At 44.9% G+C, this 22407-nt stretch overlaps 1 protein-coding gene across 2 annotated transcripts in view; it reads left to right on the plus strand.

The window, feature by feature from the left end:
- Positions 1 to 5562: 5562 nt before the first annotated feature.
- Positions 5563 to 22407, plus strand: part of LOC310772373 (T-cell surface glycoprotein CD4-like) — a 45245-nt gene continuing 28400 nt past the window's right edge. The window contains exons 1-2 of one of the 2 annotated variants that reach the window (XM_083632159.1): positions 5563 to 5772; positions 22226 to 22305. In XM_083632159.1, the coding sequence (XP_083488285.1) occupies positions 22260 to 22305 (46 nt within the window). In that variant the 5' untranslated portion in view covers positions 5563 to 5772; positions 22226 to 22259. Of the gene's footprint in view, positions 5773 to 16272; positions 16317 to 22225; positions 22306 to 22407 lie in introns of those variants that run through there. The other variant, XM_083632158.1, reaches the window with a different exon arrangement.

Here is a 22407-nt window from a genome sequence, read left to right on the forward strand (position 1 = left end):
TGTAGTCTGTCACTATATCGACAGGCTGACCGTTGACAAAACTGCTCTGGGGAACAGGGGGGGAACGTCGAAAATCAATACAAACCTCTTTCGTTTTGGAAACGTTGAGTTCCAAGGAAGCGTTTTCGCACCAAGAAACAAAGTCGTCAATGACTTGGCCGTGTCCTACATCATCATCGTCAAGCAGACTGACGATGACAGAATCGTCAGCGTACTTGACGATGAATCTGTTGGCGAAACAGCTGCGACAGTCGTTGGTGTATAGAATATATAAGAAAGCAGATAAAACACAGCCTTGGGGCGAGCCGGTAGAGGACAATAAGATACTGGACAGTATCCCATTGACCCTCACCTGCTGAGATCTATTCGTTAGAAAGTCTAGAATCCAACCAACGAGGCACTTATCCAGACCGAAAAAGCTGGTTAATTTCTCGACCAGAATGTGTGGCTGGATGGTGTTAAATGCTGATGAAAAATCAGCAAAGAGCAGCCTAACGTGATTCTTACTGCCCTCTAGATGCTTGAATATGAGGTTCAGTAAGGTGGCTGTAGCATCCTGCACGCCTCTATTAGCACGATAGGCAAACTGAAGTGGATCGAGCAAATAGTCAGTTTTTGTTACTAGCTCATCCTTCACTAGCCTCTCAAACTGTTTCATGACCAGGGAGGTTAGGGCCACTGGCCGGAAGTCATTAAGTGATTTTGGATTGGTGCACTTGGCAACAGGAACTAGAATTGATTTTTTCCAAAGGGACGGCACCCTCTGCTGGCGGAGTGACAGATTAAAAATATGGCTGAAAATGGGACCTAATTGCTCAGCACATACCTTTAAAATACGCCCGCTTAAGTTGTCTGGGCCAGGGCTTTTTTTAGGTTTGCACCCTTTGAGACATCTTATTACCTTTTGCTCGTCGAAGAAGGGGTTCAATGGGGGGGCCAGAAGGCTGGGCAGGCTGCATCAAGGTAAATAGATCGTTCATTTTTGAATTGTCTCTAAGATATAATAAGGATATGAGCCGCTGTGCATCAGAAAACAAGCTATTTACAGGACATAAATACACGCATTAAACATGCCCCGTATTCCTCGTTTCCAGGTCGCAGCTCAAAGTAATATAATCGTTGTGCAGGTATATCAAACCAAACTTATCAGCGTGAGTTAAAAATCATATTTAAAGCTGGAAATAAGGTTCAGGTTGTAAAAAACAGGAATTCTTCTTTAACTATACTGGGCTCCTGTGTGTGGAGGGCCTGAGAGACACTTCTGTAAAGGCCCTCTCTGTCATTCTCTTTCTTCCTCTTCCTCTTCATTTTTCTTTCTTTCTTGCACTTTGCTGCCCCCACTGTCTGGGCCCCCTAGTCGCAAGAAGGCCCTATAGGCATGTGCCTAGAATGCCTGTGCATAAATCTGGGCCTGGGGGTAGGACCGGTCATTATTTTGTTGTATAAAATAAATATTGCTGTTACCAGTGGTTGAACATTATGCACAAATAGAGGGCGGCTGTGGCTCAGGAGGTAGAGCACGTCGTCCAACCAGAAGGTCGGTGGTTCGGTGGTCCTCCAGTCCGCATGTCGAAGTGTCCGATGGCTGTGCCAGCACCCTGCGTGGCAGCTTGCCGCCTTTGGTGTGTGAATGAATGGGTTAATGTAGGCACATTGTAAAGCGCTTTGGATAAAGCACTATATAAATGCAGTCCATTTAGCATTTACCATATAGACAGTAGCATTGGGAGTCACCTGCTCTTGGCTATAGTATCACAAGGGACCACAAAGACATATGCCCAGATGGAGGACTGTGGACAGGCCCGGTTCTACGGGGGTGCAACAGCATGCATTGCACCCTTCACATTTTTTCTTCAAACGACACCAAACTTCAGCATCTGCATCGTTAGACTGTCCTACACAAAAGTATCAAACAGATTTTCGATTGGTCAAAAATTAAGCCCACAGTGCATCAAAACGTTGAATTCTGCCCCCGTGTATAGCCTAATTGCCTTAATTACCTAGGGCAATTAGGTTGTATTTGTGATGTCATCAGTCACTCAAGCAATTGTGATGCCATCACTGATGTCACTCGAGCAATTTTGATGTCATAATAGCTCAAAGCCCTGAGACTTGCCCGGCCACGACTCATTGCTGCGCAGCAGCTATAATTAAATATTAATTTTGGAACCGTCTGTCTGTCCTTCGCATATTTTGAGAACCGTGCAGAACCGAGCAGGTGGGTGAGTGAGTGGTCACTGTACTTCGAACTTGCCTCCCTGCATCCACACACCCACTCATTGCTGATGACATCACTCACTGATGACATCACAATTGCTCAAGTGACATCACATGTGACATCATCACAATGACATCACAAATGCATGAGTGACATCACTGATGACATCATCACTGATGACATCATGAGTGATTTATGACATCACTGATGATGTCATAGACATTGTGACATCATCAGTGATGTCATAAATCCTTCCCTGCAGAGGCAATAAGTATAGTGTGTAACCGCACTCAGTGAGTAAAAGTCCAACACAGTGAGTGATTACAAACTGAGCAGCAGGAGCAATAGCAGCAGGGGAATAGGAGCTGCTATCAACATGACAGAGCAGGCTGCATCAAGGTAAATAGATCATTCATTTTTGAATTGTCTCTATGATATAATAAGGATATGAGCCGCTGTGCATCAGAAAACAAGCTATTTACAGGACATAAATACACGCATTAAACATGCCCCGTATTCCTCGTTTCCAGGTCGCAGCTCAAAGTAATATAATCGTTGTGCAGGTATATCAAACCAAACTTATCAGGGTGAGTTAAAATCATATTTAAAGCTGGAAATAAGGTTCAGGTTGTAAAAAACAGGAATTATTCTTTAACTATACTGGGCTCCTGCGTGTGGAGGGCCTGAGAGACACTTCTGTAAAGGCCCTCTCTGTCATTCTCTTTCTTCCTCTTCCTCTTCATTTTTCTTTCTTTCTTGCACTTTGCTGCCCCCACTGTCTGGGCCTCCTAGTCGCAAGAAGGCCCTATAGGCATGTGCCTAGAATGCCTGTGCATAAATCTGGGCCTGGGGGTAGGACCGTTCATTATTTTGTTGTATAAAATAAATATTGCTGTTACCAGTGGTTGAACATTATGCACAAATAGAGGGCGGCTGTGGCTCAGGAGGTAGAACACGTCGTCCAACCAGAAGGTCGGTGGTTCGGTGGTCCTCCAGTCCGCATGTCGAAGTGTCCGATGGCTGTGCCAGCACCCTGCGTGGCAGCTTGCCGCCTTTGGTCTGTGAATGGGTTAATGTAGGCACATTGTAAAGCTCTGGATAAAAGCGCTATATAAATGCAGTCCATTTACCATTTACCATATAGACAGTAGCATTGGGAGTCACCTGCTCTTGGCTATAGTATCACAAGGGACCACAAAGACATTGTATGCCCAGATGGAGGACTGTGGAGCTTTAATTCGCATATCTCGAGAACCGTGTGTTGCTGGTGCTGCTGACTATCTGCTTTACATACAGTATGCAAACTTTACCGACAATCATCTCGCTCAGCTTCGTCTCTCGCAGGTTTCCCAGAGAGCTCTCTAGGAAACGACCGACAGCCAGCTCTCTAGGAAAGCTGTGAGAGATGAATGCGAGCAACCTTGAACGTCGTTGGTGGGTAAGATTTAGCCAACACCACAACCAACATGTATCCTGCAGTTCACACTGAGGACATGGATCTGTGTGTGTGTCTGTGTGTGTGTGTGTGTGTGTGTGTGTGTCAAGGAGCATTCAGATAAGGGGTACCTTGCGCACACTGGGGGTGGAGGGGGGCTCCGGTGTGTCCTGGCCCAGCCTTGTCTCTCTTATGTGTGTGGGGTTGGGGGCATCGGTGCTCTCCATCACTGGTGAAGGGATGCCGGTAGGTCAGAGCTGGTGGACTCGGTGCGATTCGGGGGGGTGAAGTTGCAACATTGTTTCAATTTTCATTTGGTAGGCTGTAGACCAGAGGTTTCCAAAGTCCGACACCAGGGGCCTTCTCTCAGAAATAGCATGGAAAAAGCTCCATGAAAAAGTTGCCTCCAATCAAACTATTAATTTAACTATAACTGAAAGAAAAAATATTTCATTCACTGAGCCTCCCCTCAAACTGTTTGAGGCCCACCTCCCACTTTGGAACCCTCTGAACTGGGGTGTTACAGCTGTGTTCAGGCTAAGATCAGAGTAGAGTAGAGTAGGACAGGGCAGACTAGGCTGTAGATTAGCTAGACTCCTTGTGTGCTAGTTAGTTCTGGTTAATATAGTCAGATTATCTGAGCTGCTGCTCATTTGGCCTGGCTGCTCTGCTGCTGGTTCCAGTGTACTGGGCGGATTGAGTAGCTGCTGTATATCTGTTCTGCTCTCCTCTTCCCCCCTTCCCCTGCTCCCCCATCACCTCCTCTCTTTCCCTGCTCTCTCCTCCCCCACATTCCCCTGCTCCCCCATCACCTCCTCTCTTTCCCTGCTCTCTCCTCCCCCACATTCCCCTGCTCCCCCATCACCTCCTCTCTTTCCCTGCTCTCTCCTCCCCCACATTCCCCTGTTCCCTCCCCACCTCCCTTTCCCTGCTCTCTCCTCCCCCACATTCCCCTGTTCCCTCCCCACTCCTCCCTTTCACCTGCTCTCTCCTCCCCCACATTCCCCTGCTCCCCCATCACCTCCTCCCTTTCCCTGCTCTCTCCTCCCCCACATTCCCCTGTTCCCTCCCCACCTCCTCCCTCTCCCTGCTCTCTCCTCCCCCCACATTTCCATCGCGCTTTCTCCCTCTCTTTCTCTCTGTCTCTATTGTATGATTGTTCAATCATGTTGTCATTATTACTACTGTAATTGCTATTGTCGTGTCAGCTAGATTTAGCTAGAGACATTCTCCGTGAAGTCCTCTGAGACGTGCTTGTGAATTAGGGCTATACAAATAAACTTGACTTGACTAGATAGGAAGCAATTTGCACTGCGCTCGGTGCTGGGTTCAGCGCGCATTAGACTAGTCTCGATGGCAAGTGAACGCGTATCCGTTGCAGCGGTCAAAGTTCAACCTAGCCGTGAGAAATAATAGGTTTCAGAGGTTTTCAGAGGTTTCAGAGGCTGAAAGGGGCTTTAGTGCTGACAAACCTATAGCAGCATGTCGGCCTATTGATGTCTGGTCTGAAGGTCTGAAGGAAAGAGTGCTCATAGACTCGTTTTCATATCTATCTGCATTTTGTGGGGAATAACAAAACTGGTTTTGTTAAAAATGCTTCAAGGAGAAATGAAGCTTCTTACTGTAACATGATCTCTTGGGCTGGCTGAAGGCCTGAGGTGCTGATGCTCAGATCATTTCCAGATGTTTGAGTGGAGCCGTTACAATAGGAGTCATATTACAAGAGCCTGGAGTAGGAGATGTGCTGCATGCTCAGACAGGCTATCTTGCTGATGTTGTACAGAACAAGCAGCAGAAGCAGTTGGTCAGTCCTGACACCCAGGCTTCTGACACACTTGTGGGAGTGAGCTGAGACGATTGGAGCAGGATATGATCTGTTGTTGTACAGACTCAGAGGGACTGGCCGGGATGAGGAAGAGCTCCGTCTTTGACAGGGAGGTGGCCTTCCTTCAACGTGTCAACTGGAGACATCGCCGAGGCATGCTGCTCTCCGTGCTGAGACTGTGAGGTCACCAAACGCACACGGTGAATCAACAAGTTAGATCCTCTACGACTTCAGTAGGAGGATATGGAGAAGGAATTTAACTCCATCGTGAATCCAGAGAGACAATTCTCCAAGGTAATGTAATGATATCTGCTGTGTCTCGGCCCACTCTGAGTACCAGTAACAGGCAGTGGATAGAACAGGCTAGCCTTTCATGGGTGAAGATAAATACATACTGGTGGTTTTCGGTTGACATGAGATATAGACACAGTGGCAGAGAGCTCTTCAAAACCAAGATCTTTGAAGAACGTGAACGTTGTTGGAAAATTTAACTTTTTCCATTTTTGTATAATAATCACACAAGTTGTTTTGTGACACAGTTTTGGGTCAGCGTGGCTGAAATAATAATTGTTTTGACAGATTCTATTGTATTTGGCGAGGTTTCAGTTCCTGTTTCAGTTCCTCTCTCGTCTGTCGTTATGACTCCACAACAGTTTCCTAAGTGAGGGATTTGATTGACTTCGTTATGAGTTTGTAAAGAGGATAATGTTGCCCCGCCTTCTCAGATATCAAAGCTGTGCTCTGTCTCAGTGTTTGCCCATTCTCTATCTGTGTTGTACTGTAAAGTAAGTGTGTGTGTGTGTGTGTGTGTGTGTGTGTGTGTGTGTGTGTGTGTGTGTGTGTGTGTGTGTGTGTGTGTGTGTGTGTGTGTGTGTGTGTGTGTGCGTGCGTGCGTGCGCGTGTGTGTGTGTGTGCATTAGGGGTGTCAAAAATAATCGATTATAAGATGCATCGCGATGCGGACGTGCACGATTCTGCATCGATTCACAAATGTCAAAAATCGATTATAAAAAAAAACATGCAGTTGTTTATTTGGATCATAATACAATGCAATTCCAAATGCACTTTTATTTTAAAAGTAGCCACACAGTGAGAAAAAAAAAAAAAAAAAAAAAAAATGTATTGATTGAACTGATTAATGTCAGGTGTGCCTGATCACTGTTGTTGTGACTGCAGCAGTCAGGCACACCTGACATTAATCAGTTCATCCAATAGTGTAGGACAGGAAAGCAAGATGCCCTACTCATTTCAGGAAGTAGTGGAGTTGTGCAAGTAGTCTATTCAGGCCGGGCATTAGATACCATGCAGGCCAGGCCAACACACATGAAAAAAAGAATATTTTTATTTTTATTTTTTAGAACTCATCCGTGACTTGATTGGCGGGCCACCAGTTGAATAGCCCTGGGCTACAATGTAACAATGAGAACAATTAGGCTACCATAACCTGAACATTACTGAATTTAGTTAATTGATACACACATTTCAAACCAACTCACTAAGTTAATTTGAACACAAGTAGCTGCCAAAATAATGTAAGCATTCAAGTAATTGAGGGATGCATTATTATAGAAAACAGACTACATTGTGTCCAATGTGTGACTGTTTCTCTCTTGACATAGCCTACAGTCAGTAACGCGTTATTTCGAAACCCACCGTGGTTAAGCCAAAACCACGACCTGTGCCCGCCAATGCAGCAGTCAAGCGCCGGGATTGGCCAGGAGCAAGTCTTTTGTCTTCTTTTGAAAGCTCGAATCTCCCACACCACAAACACTGCACGGCACGTAGCCCAGCGATTTCATGAACCAACTGAATTGCTCTTGATAGCGGACATGTGGAAGCTAAAAACCTAATCTAAGAAAAACCCTCAGATACCCTCAGAAACCCTCTAAGAAAGAGACAGTCACACAGTCCTGGAATAGATAATTGGTCTATTTTATTGTAAGTACACAACCCTTATATAGGCCTCCTAGTAGCATGCAAGTCTCACTCAGGAAGTCACAGGGACCACCCTGTTGCTCTGAGGCGGCCCTCTGCTTCCCGAGATAAGACCTGTTCACAACTTTCTACAGAGAAACCATTTCACTGTTCCATGCCAAAATTCCACCACAGACATTTAAATGAATTATGGTCACATAGCCTACCTTCCTTAGTGTATTAACGCTAATGAAAACGTAGCCTAATACAAGCTTTTAACACATTTCCAACACCACAAACACTGTGCCCAGCCCAGCGATTTTATTAACCCAATTGCTCTTGATAGCGGACATTGAAAATAAATTACTGTAATATATTAACCCCAATAACAACGTAACACAAGCTTTTAACACACAATCGATTTACATTTATTTCAAAACATCATTGTAAAAGGCAGGCCTGACGGTGGGGTCGTCAAAAGGGCCTTTCTGTGTGGAGTTTGCATGTTCTCCCTGTGCCTCCCGGGGGTTTCCTTCATATAGGAACCCCCTTCACCAAAACATGCAATATCCTGGTTGCTAATGTGGTTCAAGTTTCGGCTCTCCCCAGATTGGCAGAGGGTGGAGTAGCAACCAGGATAAATAAATTAAATTAGCACTAATTATGGGGGTTAAAAATGGGATAAAAAAATCGGGGGGGGGGGAATGCATGCCTTTAGCCAAAGCTTCAATAACAGAGCTCAGCTGACAGTTTAACTTGCAAATGAAAAATATAAAATGAAAAATACAATAGGCTACAGCACATAGGCCTAGCTCCCCCCCCCCCCCCCCTTCCCCCAGGCCAGCCGTTTGTTCCAGGCATAGGTTCCAGGCCAGTGAAGTCCCAACAATCTACAAAAACATGCAATACTGTAAAGTATTAGGGCATTTATGTCCTTATATCTACTGTGAGTATATGTACTGTTCAGTGTATTACGGTAAGATTCTCATACGAGATGACGTCACCACACAATGCACACTGCTTCCTGATGCCGCGCAATCGCAGCCTGTCTGTTGTCATGTCATGGCTCTGTTCATGTGAAAGCCACAGAGAAATAAATACGCCAGATCAGCTAAAGATATAAGTGTGTCAAGCTCACTCCGTATCCAGCTAAAGGAACCGCTGAGTAGCCACTCTACAGTCTCCTGGTGTCATCTCAATCATTCTGCCCGTAGACGCCGTCTACCTGCGTCTACCCTCCACTACACCACTGGACAGATTGTGGCAATGTTTCACTTTATTGATCCGGGGTCAATAAAGTGAAACATTGGTAAAGCACAAAGGAGGCCTCTTTCCTACAGTAGTAAAGTAAACAAGATGCTATGCCTACAACCTGATTTTCAACAAAACCATCCATGCTCCGAGCTGGACAAACACTGGTCCCTCCGGCGAGCGATATTTTTTTCCCATAATGGCGAAGGCTAGGCGACGGCATGACCCGCCCCTCTCTGCCTCTGATTGGCTGATTGCACTCGGCTGCTCACGCCTGCTTCCCTAGTCTGGGCACCTTTCACCCCGCTTTTTGTCATGGGACATAAACCACGGAACCAGAATGAACACCGGAAGGGTCAACACCAAAATCATCCTGCAATACAGCTTCACTTCCACATTAAGGACTGTGTTAAGAAGACACTCCCCAATCTTGCCCCCTGTACCAGTTAGCAAAGATCTAATCTTTGAGTTCAGTTTGAAAACTATCCGTAAAACAGATTAAAAGGAATTACAGGTTGATCAGACCCCCAACCCTTTCAGAACATAGGGGTGCAGCCTACACCCCATTACACATGGTTCCTTTGGGCTCATGCGACCGTGTCCCCCTCAACACACATCCAAAACGTCTACTAGCTATCTAATAGCTACTTTAGCTTCATGCTACACCATCCCTTGCGCTTCTCCAACATACCTGATGCAACGAATACATTCAGTATTCTCTATATTAAGCCTGGAATAAACAGAATAAATCAAACACATATTATACACTATACAGCATTTTCATACTCCTTCCAACACTCCGCTGTGGCTCCCCAGCCCGACCCCGCAACACCTGAACAGTCCCAGTGTCCCCAGTGAGCAGCGGCTCCTCGTTCAGCTACTCTCCACCTACATCCTCGTCGCTCTCCGAGGGAAAAGTATGAAGAGGTGATCGGAGGCTCCCACACCAAGGTCAGGGATCTGCAGTACGTTTCTCAGCTCTCCAGTGAGGAAGCCACACAGTCAATTCAATCATCTCTACAGTGAAACATGCTCATTACATAAAAACAAAATAAAACAAGTCAACAGTATGGTGAAACAAATAATAGACCCGGAACAGTTCAGAACCATAGGGCACGTTCACCCCCAACTCAGTCCATGGCGACCCAGCTGAACTCCCGGGACGCCGGCCGGCTCTCCCGCACGTAGCTCCATGGCACCTCTGGCGACGCGCTCACCCTGGACCCGCTCCTGCAGCGCCTGCCCCCGGGCTCCTTCACCGACCAGCTCCCCCACCTCCACCGGACAGCACCGCATGGCCGACCGCCGCTCCCTGGCTCGCTCCTCCGTCATTCTCCGACGCTTCTCCCCATGCTCCTCTACGCTGGAGAAAACTCCACGACGGCTAGCCTGAGCAACCATGCTAGCTTTTCACCACACGTGCGGTGTAGGCAGCTAACGTTAGCTCACCTAGCCGCACCAGCTGCAGTTCCTCCGTCTATTCAAAAATGTCCCACACGGCCGAGAGTGACCATCTTGAAAAAAAATCGATTGTGTCGAGCTTCCCACGGCGACCGAGACGACATCGATCACAGATTTATCCAAAAAGGGTCACGGCACTAATGTAGCCGGTGTGTTTCGTCTGCGTTGTGTTCTGGCTAATATATACTGTGTGGCGACACTTATGAGTCAGGAGGCAGCAGTAGTGGGTCTCAGAACTCTTTACTGTTCACAAAATAAATAAAACAATAAACGGTTGCATACACTGATACAAAATAAACAATAAACTACAAATAATACGCGTTCTCAGGCAGAGATATCAGTAGCACGTCCATCTCGTTTCATTCTCCCATTCAACTGACTTCCTGGAGCTGTGCGCATGTGCACTAAGCGACACACCACTTGGGGTGTGTTCACACGCAACAACCACAGAACACTCAAACAAGACATTCACATACAAAACGAAGGAAAATGGTGGTGTTTTGGTTAAATTCATACATGAACCAAATTAAACCCGTTACACACACACTTCACCACACACTTGCGCACACACACATACCGTTTACAATGTAGCCTCAGCTCGGCGATCCCCCGAGGAAAGCGACTATCACCTCATGCCGCAAGGCAATCGGCGTCTTGCAGCCTAGCTGACAGCACCAGAGTCAAATCAACCGCCCTGAGCTCGGCGCGTCCTTATAACGTCATGAGCGCGCCCGCGGTAACCTTGACAACGAGTCACACAGCCTTACAATAAACGCTGCCCTTCCTGTCTAGGGCGGGCTCTAGGCCGGAACCAGGTAGGGTGACAAAATCAATTGTGAACGGAAGCCAGGCTCTTTCTCGCCGAGAAGAGCCTGGTGACGCGAGGTTACTGCTTCCCAGGCAAGCCAGAAGTCATTATGCAGCGGGGGGACTAGATAGGCTAGTGGTGTTTGCTGGACAACTAACATTCATACTTTAGTCAGTTAGTTCCTGCTGAGGCTATTAGTCCGGGAGCCGTGGGGTTGAACCTCGCTTCGTCGGATAAAGTTTTTTTCTCTGCTGATTCTTGAAGTTTGGGGGTACCTAATCAAAATCCAAGAGGGTGCCCGGTGAGTACCCTTGAGCATTTTCAGATATTAACCCCTTAAGTGCCAAAATCTCAGAAAAATTGCGATTTATAAGATTTCATGCAAATACTCAAATCAAATGCATCAAATGTGTTTTATCCAATGTTTATTCATAAAGGAGATGTACAATGTACAATGTATTCGAAGTTTATTAATATTAACCCTTTTAGGACATGCCAGCAAAACACACTTTTTATGATAATACAGGTCATGCTGGATGAACCTACTTGAACACTCATTGAGCCTTTGCTCATTGGCATGTAGAGATTTAGATTAGATGATACACACTGGTAGGTGTGAATAGCAATTCTTTCTGATGGTTGTCTAACAGCAGTTAAGCCTATTTGCATCTTGAGCATCCTGAAACATGCACAGAACATTGTGCACGGCAAACCATGCACTCTACAGTTGCACTTCTTGGAGTTACAAGGGGTTTCCCTCTTGCAGCCACACCTGATCATCTCCAAAATGTAGTCTGGGACAAGTTTGCACTGTTCTGGTAGAGTAGTTGGGCTCAGTGATCTGTTGCATGTGTCTTTTCTCCATCCAAATTCCTCCGGATTCAATGCTGGTGGCAGATTATTGAGATTTCGCCACAAGATAGCTTGTAAGTGGGCCCTCTTAACATTCTCAATGAATGCTTCATTTGTTGGCGGTAGAGCAGACAAGTTTGGAGCAGATATGTGTCCTTTCCCATTCTTTTTCCCCCAGACAAGTAGCCTTGTGTGTGACATATCTGTGCTCTCCTTTATGCCATTATTGCCATAACAGGCTGAGATGAAGGCAGTGGCTTGGTTGAGGACTTGCTGGAATGGTGCATCCACATTGGCAATGGCTGACAGTTCATACCCAGCTTTCAGGACTTTGATGACAGAGCCTTTCCCTAACCCAAAGTACGCTACGGTGTCACATCCCGATATGGCATGGGCAGCTAAAAGGTTCTTCACAATTTGTGAATGCTTGGCCAGTGTCGATTTGATGTCCACTATTGCCCTTTCCTTGCGGGGGGATTCCATCGTGAGTGGTACATCCAGTCCTGCCTGATTGTAATGGTGAAGGAGTAGGACGAACACATCTGTGTCATCAGAAACCACAGCAATTTGATGGGCTTCTCCAGCACAACTCAGGACTTGTTGGACAATGATGGTGTCCACTTCTTCCTGCTGATTTTCTAGATCATATCGCCTCCTTCTTTCTTCCATCCTGATCTCGATGGGGCATGGGTCCTCCCCTGTCACCACCAACTTGTGTTTGCTTGTGCTCCGTAGATGGAAAAGCCGGTCTTGGGTCAGTTCCTCACATAATAATAGGTTCAACTGTTTCTTGTTTTCAATGGATGACAAGACAACCTTCTGGGCAGGAAGTTTTGTTGATGGGAGGAGATGATGTTTCTTGCTGACCCCTGTCTCTCTCACATCTCTGGTGACAGACTTGATACTGTAATCATAGTACCTGTCGAAGATGAGATAGACGTCACTGTCTGACAGGTATGAAGTCAGCCGTGTCTTAACATTTTCGATGAAGTCAGCTATGGTGCCATCAGCTGGCCAGTGGATGGTCCAAAGAAGGGCTGATCCATCAATGACAGTGATGTCTGCACCACTGACATTCCTCCTGGAGACTTCTACCTGGAGTGACTTCTTCAGTATGGACTTGGCTTTGCAAATTCTCATTCCGTCCTCGGAAAACATGGCAGTTGGGACTGGTGCCAGCTCGTAGGCGAGAACATCATGCACGTCAACATCATGGTCACTAGACAACAGTGCGATGACCCTTGAATAGATGGCATTTAGGTCATAGATTTTGGAGTTGCCAACTTTGATTGATTTGGTTGTTGTTGCCATTGTCTTCACTTTGTTTGAGATGGTCTTGTAAAACCCCTCTGGCCAGGTCTTCTCAAAATCTTTTAACATTGCCTCTCCAATCTTTACGGCACTGTCTACATTGACTGTTGGTGGGGCTATCTTCCCACTGGTGATGTTCACAATGCTCTCCCCTGGATGTTCATTGGGATCTAATGGATGGAGGCAAGTTTCCAGTTTCTGACGAACTCCATCCCTGTCCTTGGCATCTGCTATAATCCTGGCGTTAGCCTCTTCCTTGTGATAGAGATGGACTCTTGCAGTATCTGGCTCTGCCTCTTCCATCTCCTTCATATCAGATTCAATCTTGCAGCAGATGTGGCGGCTCAGGGCCCAGATCTTCAGTGCCTTTGGTAGTAGAGGCCATACCTGGCATAGTTGACATGGCCAGCTGCAAAGTAGTACGGAAGCATCTTCCGGAATGTGGTCAGATGGAGAATCCAGTCACCCTCACGTTCAGCCCGGATGTACGACATCATCAGCATCACTGGTTTCACCAAGACCTCAACCCAAAGTTTAGCTGTCCTGCTCTGACTCGCAATCTGATCCAAGGCTCTCATCAGGTCATCTGCTTTCTGGAAATGGCCATTCGTAATCATGCTACGAAGCACCTCCTCCGCCATCATTCGCAGGGCACGTACATTCTGAGGGAACTTCTTGCCATTCAACATCTTGGCAACCCCTCCAAATACGGGGACTGCTCCCTAGTCCGACACCTCACGAGACCGAATTTGGGTTAGGGTCTGGGGGAGGTTAGGTTTAGGCGTGGGGGTGGGAGAGGTTAGGTTTTGGGTTAGGGTCTGGGGGAGGTTAGGTTCAGGGTTAGTGAAAAACGGGGAATATAGAACCCGGGGAACATAGAACCCGGGGAACATAGACATGGTCCCCTGTCCAATGCCTCTTTTTTCGGACTCGTGAGGTGTCGGACTCGTGAGGTATCGGACTCGTGCCATGGCACCACAAATACTGCTGACAGGACTCCTGAGAGCCCACTTTCAGCCATCAGTCACATTGTCACATTGTCATGTTGACAAATAACATACTGTCATTCTTTTGACTGTTTTTGGAGCTACTGTAATGCTGCATTAGCTTGTGTCCTGCTACTCTAGCTAGCTAGCAAGATTTTATGGGCAGGCGGCATTACCTTAAGATTAGCTAGCAAACTTTCCAGTAATTGCCTAACCATGGTAGCCTAATCCTCACTATAGAAGATGAACTACTTACCTGTTTGTCTGCATCTACATCTCTGTCCCTCTCTCTGCCTCTTTGCCTCAAAGACCTGCACCTGTTGGATGCATGGTTGTATCTATGAGTTACATTTTGAAGCGGTGATGTAGCTGCTTCTATACGCAGTGGTGTATAAAGTACTTGAAAGCCATACTTGAGTAAAAGTAGATAACTTACCAGAAAATAACTTTGGTAAACGTCAGTCACATATATTACTTGACTAAAACTCTCAAAGTAGCTGATATTTTCTGTAGGCCTACTTAAGTAGGCTACCAAATGTACCAAAATTGTCTTATAGTTAATGTCCTACTTGAGTATTGAAATTAAAAGTACAAGTAAATGCTGTTAATAAAAAAGCAAGCAAGAGACATGTTTGGGCTTGAGTGGAAATCTTCTTCTTCTTCTTGAGTTTGATCTTGGTTGGCAACATTATGGTGCATTATCGCCACCTGCTGGAATGAAGTATAGATCGTGATTAACGTAACATGCCAGCTAGGATCACTTATTCGCCAAACCTGCTTGCTTGCAGGCTACCAAATTTCTTCTGATTTTACTTTGCATCCACACATGCGCACACACACATCTGCACATGCTCCGAATTGCACTGCTTACTTCAACAGCTAGGTGTAATTTATCAAATTAAAAGTCCTCTGCTTATTTCAGGTTTTTATTGGGCGACCTCCTTTATGAATAAACATTGGAGAAAGCAAATGTGATGCATTTGAGTATTTTTTCATTAAATCTCATAAATCCTCATTTTCCTGGGATTTTGGCACTTAAGGGGTTAATATCTAAAAATGCTCAAGGGATATCACCGGGCACCCTCCTGTATTTTGAACAGGAACCCCCAAGCTCCAAGAATCAGCAGAGAAAAAAACTTTATCCGACGAAACAAGGTTCATAAAAAAAACAGCCTTTGGCTCCCGGACTATATGGGTCAGCATTTGTTCATAACGTGAGCAGCAGGTGCAAAACAATCATTAAATCAACAAGCATGAGATGGCAGTTGGCAGCATACAGAATCAAAAGGTTATGTGTGAGATCTTACTTTAAACGTTGCAATTGCAAACCGTACAACTGAGTTATTTAGGCCTACTGATCGCCTATTGCACAGGCATATATGATAGAATGTGTATTTTTTCTTGTCATTCTCATTTCATCACCAATTGTTTCCTCTGATTAATATTTAAATTCAAATAGGCTACATGCAATTCTTGTGTTACAATGAGCTGAATTAGTTCACTGTAAATGCGCATTGTAGCACCCTCATCAATTATCTGTCTACAGAGTGAGTGAGTAAAGTCTAAAAAATATCGCCTCCGGTGGTGAGACGGGGTCAGGGACCATCTAAAAAGTGCAACATCAAAAAGAGATAGGCTACTACAAAAAATATACTTTTCTAAACTACGTGCAATAGTAGCCTATATTAACATGAGTATTGATGTGGTAGGTGATTTTGGTGAAACATCCCTATTTTTTTTAATATAGTTTAGATTTAGGGCTCCGGCTCCCCCTCAAAGTCTCAAATTATTATTTCATGGGAGCCCCTTTTCAGTGCCCCCCCCCAGGGCACCTCGAGCAACCCGGAAGTCGTTGTTCCGGGTTGCTTCAGATCAGAGAAGAAGAAGAAGTGGTGCGCCAGATAAATGCTTTTCGGTTTTTGAAAGACAGAAAAGTGGATTTTATGCAACAATTTGGATGCAACAACTAGGTGTCATTAAAAGAAGAGGATGTTTTACATCGGATAGCGTCTTCACTTCACGTGAAGACTCAGGTAGAAGCCGGCATTTAGACCTAGACGTGAAAATGTCACAGTGTAAAATGGGAAAATGCGTGACGTTCACCGGGCGCTAATGCGCTCGTATGAGCCAGAAGCGCCCGGCTAGCGGGGAAAGACGAGCATGACTCCCGACTCGATACTCCCAAACAAAGGACATCGGTCATCTAGCTAGCAGATAACGGCACAGAAAGCAGGGGAGATGGACATTAACAGCAGGTGAGTATCTGTAGTCTCTAGAAACTAGGTCGGTGGAAAAGGGCTTGTGTCTTCTGAGGAGAGAGAACGGGCGAGAATAACAAGTGTACAGTACAGTAGTAGCCCACCATAGAGTGGTGATGTAGCACGTTAGCCTCCTAACGCAAATTTAGTGAATCAGCAGATCCGCTACCAAATGTAATATTCTTCCTCTATTCTTCCTTGTTACACCCTCCACCAAGTTTCAGGAAAATCGGCCCAGCAATTTTCAATAATCCTGTACCTACTGGCGAAAGCTAGTTAAGTTAATTGGGGACTTTCCAGTACGCTAAACACGTCATCTCTAACGGTAAACCGTGTAGCCTATAGTAACTTTACTATCAAATGTTGATAGTAAAGTTATAGCCTAAAAATAGGCCTTGAAGTTCAGCTAAACGTTCCGGCCATAACGTTAGAAATGACAGCAGATATGTTGTAAAAGGCTTTCGTTTTTGAGATACCCTACCCTATAAACAAAACACAACAATGATTTTTCTTATCTCCCTTTCATGAAATTGATTGTTGTCAAATTTTATTTTGGGGGAAAATATGTTTTTTGGGGGGTTGTTCTTTCGATGTGAAAGGAAATATATATTATGTGAATAAATGTACCGGTACATACAATAATAGTAGGAAAAAAACTAAATAGTGTAGCTAGTGTAGCCCAACACCACCTCAGGCTAGTGGGCCCCCAAATAAAATAAAATCAGCCTTTCAGATGGTGTTGTAGGAGGCCTTTGGAGATGATAATGAAGTGTTTGCAAAAAAGTATGTTTTTGTAAGGTTTTATGGAAATACTTATATTATAGCCTATATAATATATCATATTTGGGGAATGTATTTCACAATAACAACTATGTACGTGTTCTAGTCATTTTACTGATCACAAAAAAAATTAAAGGCATTTTACTACTTTACTTACTTAGAATTGATAAGTCCAATGAGACCCAGTCCAATGAAACAAAGGGTGGTTAATTATCAGCCAAGTTCTGGAAGTTGTGATACATCATGACCTTGTGGGCGGGACTTATATACAATTGTCATATCCAATAGCATTGTTAGACTAAACAATATGACCCAATCACTATGTATATGAGGGGAGGGGACACAAAAAACAAACATTTATACCTTTTTTTAGATCCAATAAAAATGTTGTAATTCTGCAACAGCGGGTCTTACAGGGTTAAAAGAAGATTGTTAATGACACCCCCGCTCCGTGGGAGTTGCACATGCTCAATCCAATATAGCTGAGAGAGGCAACAGTATGGTGCAAGTGATTAAAGTGGTTAGCAACAGGGCTCTTGGGATCATGGTTTCTGATATTGCTTCTATGTTCTGAGATTCTGTTCTTCAGAGGCCTAGAGGTTTTACCTATACATAAGGCCACAGGGGTATTTGAGCATAACATTACTGGTTTTACATGAAATTATACCTTTCATGTTGAAGGCTTTGCCTGTGTGTGCATGGGTTTTTTGGTCTTTCTTCTAGTGAAATTGCACTGTTGGCAGTTACCACACTTGTAGTTCCCTGGTTTAACAGGTGGGAGGAACGTGAGTGGAGTGGGTGGGGGGTTGGGTGGGCAGTCAGCCCTCACCAGCATCTTCCTGAGGTTGGGGGTTAGTTTGTAGATGATCCGAGGTGGGTGGTCCAAGTGTCCCCTGATAGCTGTGGAGGTCTGTGGAGATAATATGCCAGTGTTTGTTAATCACACAGGACATGTCTTTAGCCCATAGGGGAGTACTGAAAGGCACATGTGATCCTGTTCTCTGTGGTGGTTGGTCTGGTCTGATTTAGGCATGCAGCTTGTGTGAGCTGAGCAAACAGTTTGGAGGCTTGTGTCACCCACTCCTCTTTGTCACTCCTGGCAAGGAATGTGTTTTCTAGGTCTGTTCTGTATTTGTTGAAGTTGCTGTCTGAGATAGAGAATATTTTGCATATTATGCGACATATTCTGTTGAATTGTGAAACCGGGAGAGCTCTTTTGAGAGGTATGGGGTGATACGACTTAGGGGTGTCAAAAATAATCGATTATAAGATGCATCGCGATGCGGACGTGCACGATTCTGCATCGATTAACAAATATCAAAAATCGATTATTAAAAATAAAATAAAAAATAGAATGTAAGTACATGCAGTTGTTTATTTTAATTATGGATCATAATACAATGCAATTCCAAATGCACTTTTATTTTAAAAGTAGCCACACAGTGAGAAAAAAGAAAGTGAGAAAAAATAAATCATGTATTGCGGAAAAAGTGATGCATCGATTTAAGATGCATCGCGATGCATCGTGATGCATGCATCGTTTAATCGAATCGAATCGAATCGTTGACAGATGAATCGTAATCGAATCGAATCGTGAGGCCAGTGAAGATTCACAGCCCTAATACGACTGTCCATGTACATGGGTCAAGAAATGTGGTGAAAACATGGCTCAGTGTGCTTTACTTCTTGATTTAATTTCTCTCTCTGCAGAGAGCAGCGCTCCCCGGGAGCTGTGGAGGTACGCGCTGTTAGAAATATTTTTAGGTACGCGCTGTGCGGCTGCGGAGGGCGCGCCCAGCGCATTGACATAATTTTTTGTAAAACGAGCTTACCCGCTCACACCAGATAGACACTCTCCTCAGCGCCTGGCTCGCAGCTGCTCCACTGGCCACTCCCCTCCTCCCCTCACAACCTCCCTTCACTTCATGCCTGTCAGCTTCATGCTTGGACAATAGGGGTGAATCCTGAACGATCGCGTGGCTTCGGCGAGGCATCAGCATGCCACGCGCACGGCTGGTGTGAACAGCTTCGCCTGTTAACAAGGACGTCTAAATGAAACTTGTGGGTTCAGCGTAGGTTGAGCATTGCTTCGGCGTACTGTGTGAACGGGCGCTAAAGGAGCACTGCTCCCCTCATGAAAACAAACCAAAAGAATGATGATGATATAAGAAAAACCTGCATTCAGTGGAGAGAGAGTCAGTCAGCCAGACAGCACAGATATCAGAGTACTGTAGCAGTTCAAGTTAGGCAGAAAAATAGGTCAGAAACTGACAGAATGTAAATTGCTGTATTCTGCATTTAAACTGCTTAAATTATTAAATAATTATGCTTAAATTGGATTGATTTAAATGGGTGTGTTGCTGCCTTGATGTTATTTTACGACGTTTCAAATGAATTCTTTAATTATTTTGTTGAGTAAATCAAAAGCATTTACAAACTATTTTGCATGGATATATGAATTACAGCTGTGCCTTGAGATTTTGGCTCTGCAGCGTCTCTATGGTATTCTGACAAAGCTGCAGAATTTTACATCAATAACATTAACACGTTGAGTGCCATGGACGAGATATCTCGTCTTACATAATCCAACCGTTGAGTGCCAAAGACGAGATATCTCGTCTTACATAAACATTTTTTTTTTTGACGGTGGGACATCAATCAACCCCTTTTACGTCTTCTATATCAATATTGGAGGAAGAGAATGTGTATAATCTATTTTACCGACCACTAAGTGGCGACAGTTCTCTCCAGACAGAGAGAAAGCCAGTCCGCGGGAGAAAGCCATTCTAATTTTCAAGGAAATAGCTGGGCGAAAACTCTTTCGATTTCACACACACACACACACACACACACACACACACACACACACGCGCGCGCGCGCACACACACACACACACTCGAGTACCTTTGCGCATAAATAAGACCAGAATCGCAAAAGCTTCTTCAAAGCTCTCAGCCGACACCTCAAGAAACGAACGAGCCCGTTTCCAGACTCGCCCGAGAGCCGCCAGCAGCAGCAGCCCAGAGGAGCAGCAGCAGCAGCAGCAGCAGCAGCAGAGCGGAGTAGGCTGCCTCAAGATTGGAAGAAGGGGATCGCGAAGGAATTTCTCTCCCGTGTCTAACCCCCCCCTCGCCTCTCCTCTCCTCTTCCCCGCTCCTGCGATTCCCTTCTATTTTTTTGGGATCTGTGAGGCAACAGAAACTCGCCTGTGACAAAACACTGCAAAGCCACACCTACGGAGGGAGGAGTTTATAGACACACACACACACACACACACACACACACACACACACACACACACACACACACACACACACACACACACACACAGACACACACACACACACACAGACACACACACACACAAAAAACAGTATACAGACTTGCCCAAGGGCACCCATAATCACAGGCACGTGAGGTGGTTCTAAAAATCCATTTATCTCAAAACTATCTGAAAATTTCTGAAACCATGCTGTACTCAACGGCTAATATCTACATAACTACTAACTCTACAAACTAACTCTTTTAGACAGAGAAAGCACACATTCTATTAGTTCTTTTTAGATGATTGGTGTTCACGAAGTCTTAACAGAAAAGAATCCTCGGCTCTTGTAAAATGAGCCAGAATCCTCAAAAAAAAACCTGGCACAACTTACCTACAGCATTGAAAAAACGGCTGGCACTCAATGTGTTAAGATGATTAAAAACTGGACATAGGACACTTTTTACATGTGAAACAAGACGGCTATACTATAGCATAAAATAAATAGAATTATGTTTACATAAACTAAGAATAAGCACAGCTCAGTCTATCCCCACCATAAATGGGAGCTCTGGCTTTGTGTGTCTCTCCCACTGTGATTGTCCCACTGTGACATCATTCGTGATGTCATAAATCCCACTGTGACATCATCAGTGACATCATTAGTGATGTCATAAATCCCACTGACATCATCAGCGAGCGGGCTCGCCCAGGAATCGGTAATAAAGATGACAATGTAACCTCGAGAGCTGTTCAAAATAGGGATGCACATTTTCCACAAATTCCGGAATCGATCATTGGTAACGTTAACGATCAATCAATCAATTGTAATTAAAAATACAAAATTTTCCAAACAATACCAAATGTTTTTTCCTCAACAAAACCTTTATTTATACAGCAGCAACATATTGTATATTACAATTTCTCACAGCATTGCATAGCATAGCCTATGAAACACATAAAAACGTAGAGGCATAACTTTTAGACATGTCAACATTTGCCCAGAATCCACCCTGCGGCTGCTACCTATAGGTCCAACAGGAGCTCACTTACTGCAGATTGTTTGTTTTTTCTGCTCGCCGTGCGTTGCAGCTCTTAAACGCTGAGCTGATGCTAAGTTGCTCAGCTCCAGTCCAGGTGAGACTAGGATCCAGGCAATTTATCCGAATGAACATTGTTCAAGTGATTGTTGTTGTAGATGTACACCAAATCACAGATAGGCATGATGTCTTTTTCTATAAGCCCGCAGATCGATTGGGTTATTTTTTCTGCTCGCCGTGCGTCACTCCTCTTCCTCGCTGAGCTGATGGTGGGTTGCTCCAGGTTTGAGGAAGAGGAGCCAGCCAATTTATCGGAATGAACACTGTTCATGTAATATATGAACAGATATATAATATAATAATATATATGGGGCACTGTGCCCACATACGCCAACATTTTGGGGAGATTCGCCTATTTGCCATATTCCCGATAACTAGGGTGTAGACGTCTTTCTCTCCTCTGTGTAGCATTAGAGAGTCAGTTTCACCCTCCTGCTACTTGGCTTAGCATTACAATGGCAGTCTATGGGACAGCTGCCTACCCCCATTCAGTCGCCCAATATACACATTCCAACAGCGCCAGAAACACTCACATGTACATGTTGTGACTCGTGTACTCGCCACGTGATGAAATAATAAATCCTAAGTTACTAGTCATTTACGAAGTAAATCCATAGCGAGAACTAACAACAACAAAGCGGGTTCCCTCTGAAACCAAAGTTACTTCCTGCTTTGCCTGAGGCGCATGTATAGAAACATGTAGCCTGCATCATGTGAAGGGGCCTTGGCGCCGTTCATTAATTATTATTTTCTTTGTTTTCAGCCAAAAAGATGGCCATCTCCTGTTTGCACCCCTAATGATGCCGATGCTGATGCTGATGCTGTCTCTCCTTGTGCCACCAGGTAAATATAAATATATATATACACATGCGTATATGTAATATGGGTATGTATGCATCTATGCTAGGCATCTTGCGCGCTGTGCACGCTCAATTCCTAGGCTCG

Source organism: Poromitra crassiceps (genome assembly GCF_964638095.1).
Source record: "Poromitra crassiceps genome assembly, chromosome: 2".
Classification (NCBI taxonomy): Eukaryota; Metazoa; Chordata; class Actinopteri; order Beryciformes; family Melamphaidae; genus Poromitra; species Poromitra crassiceps.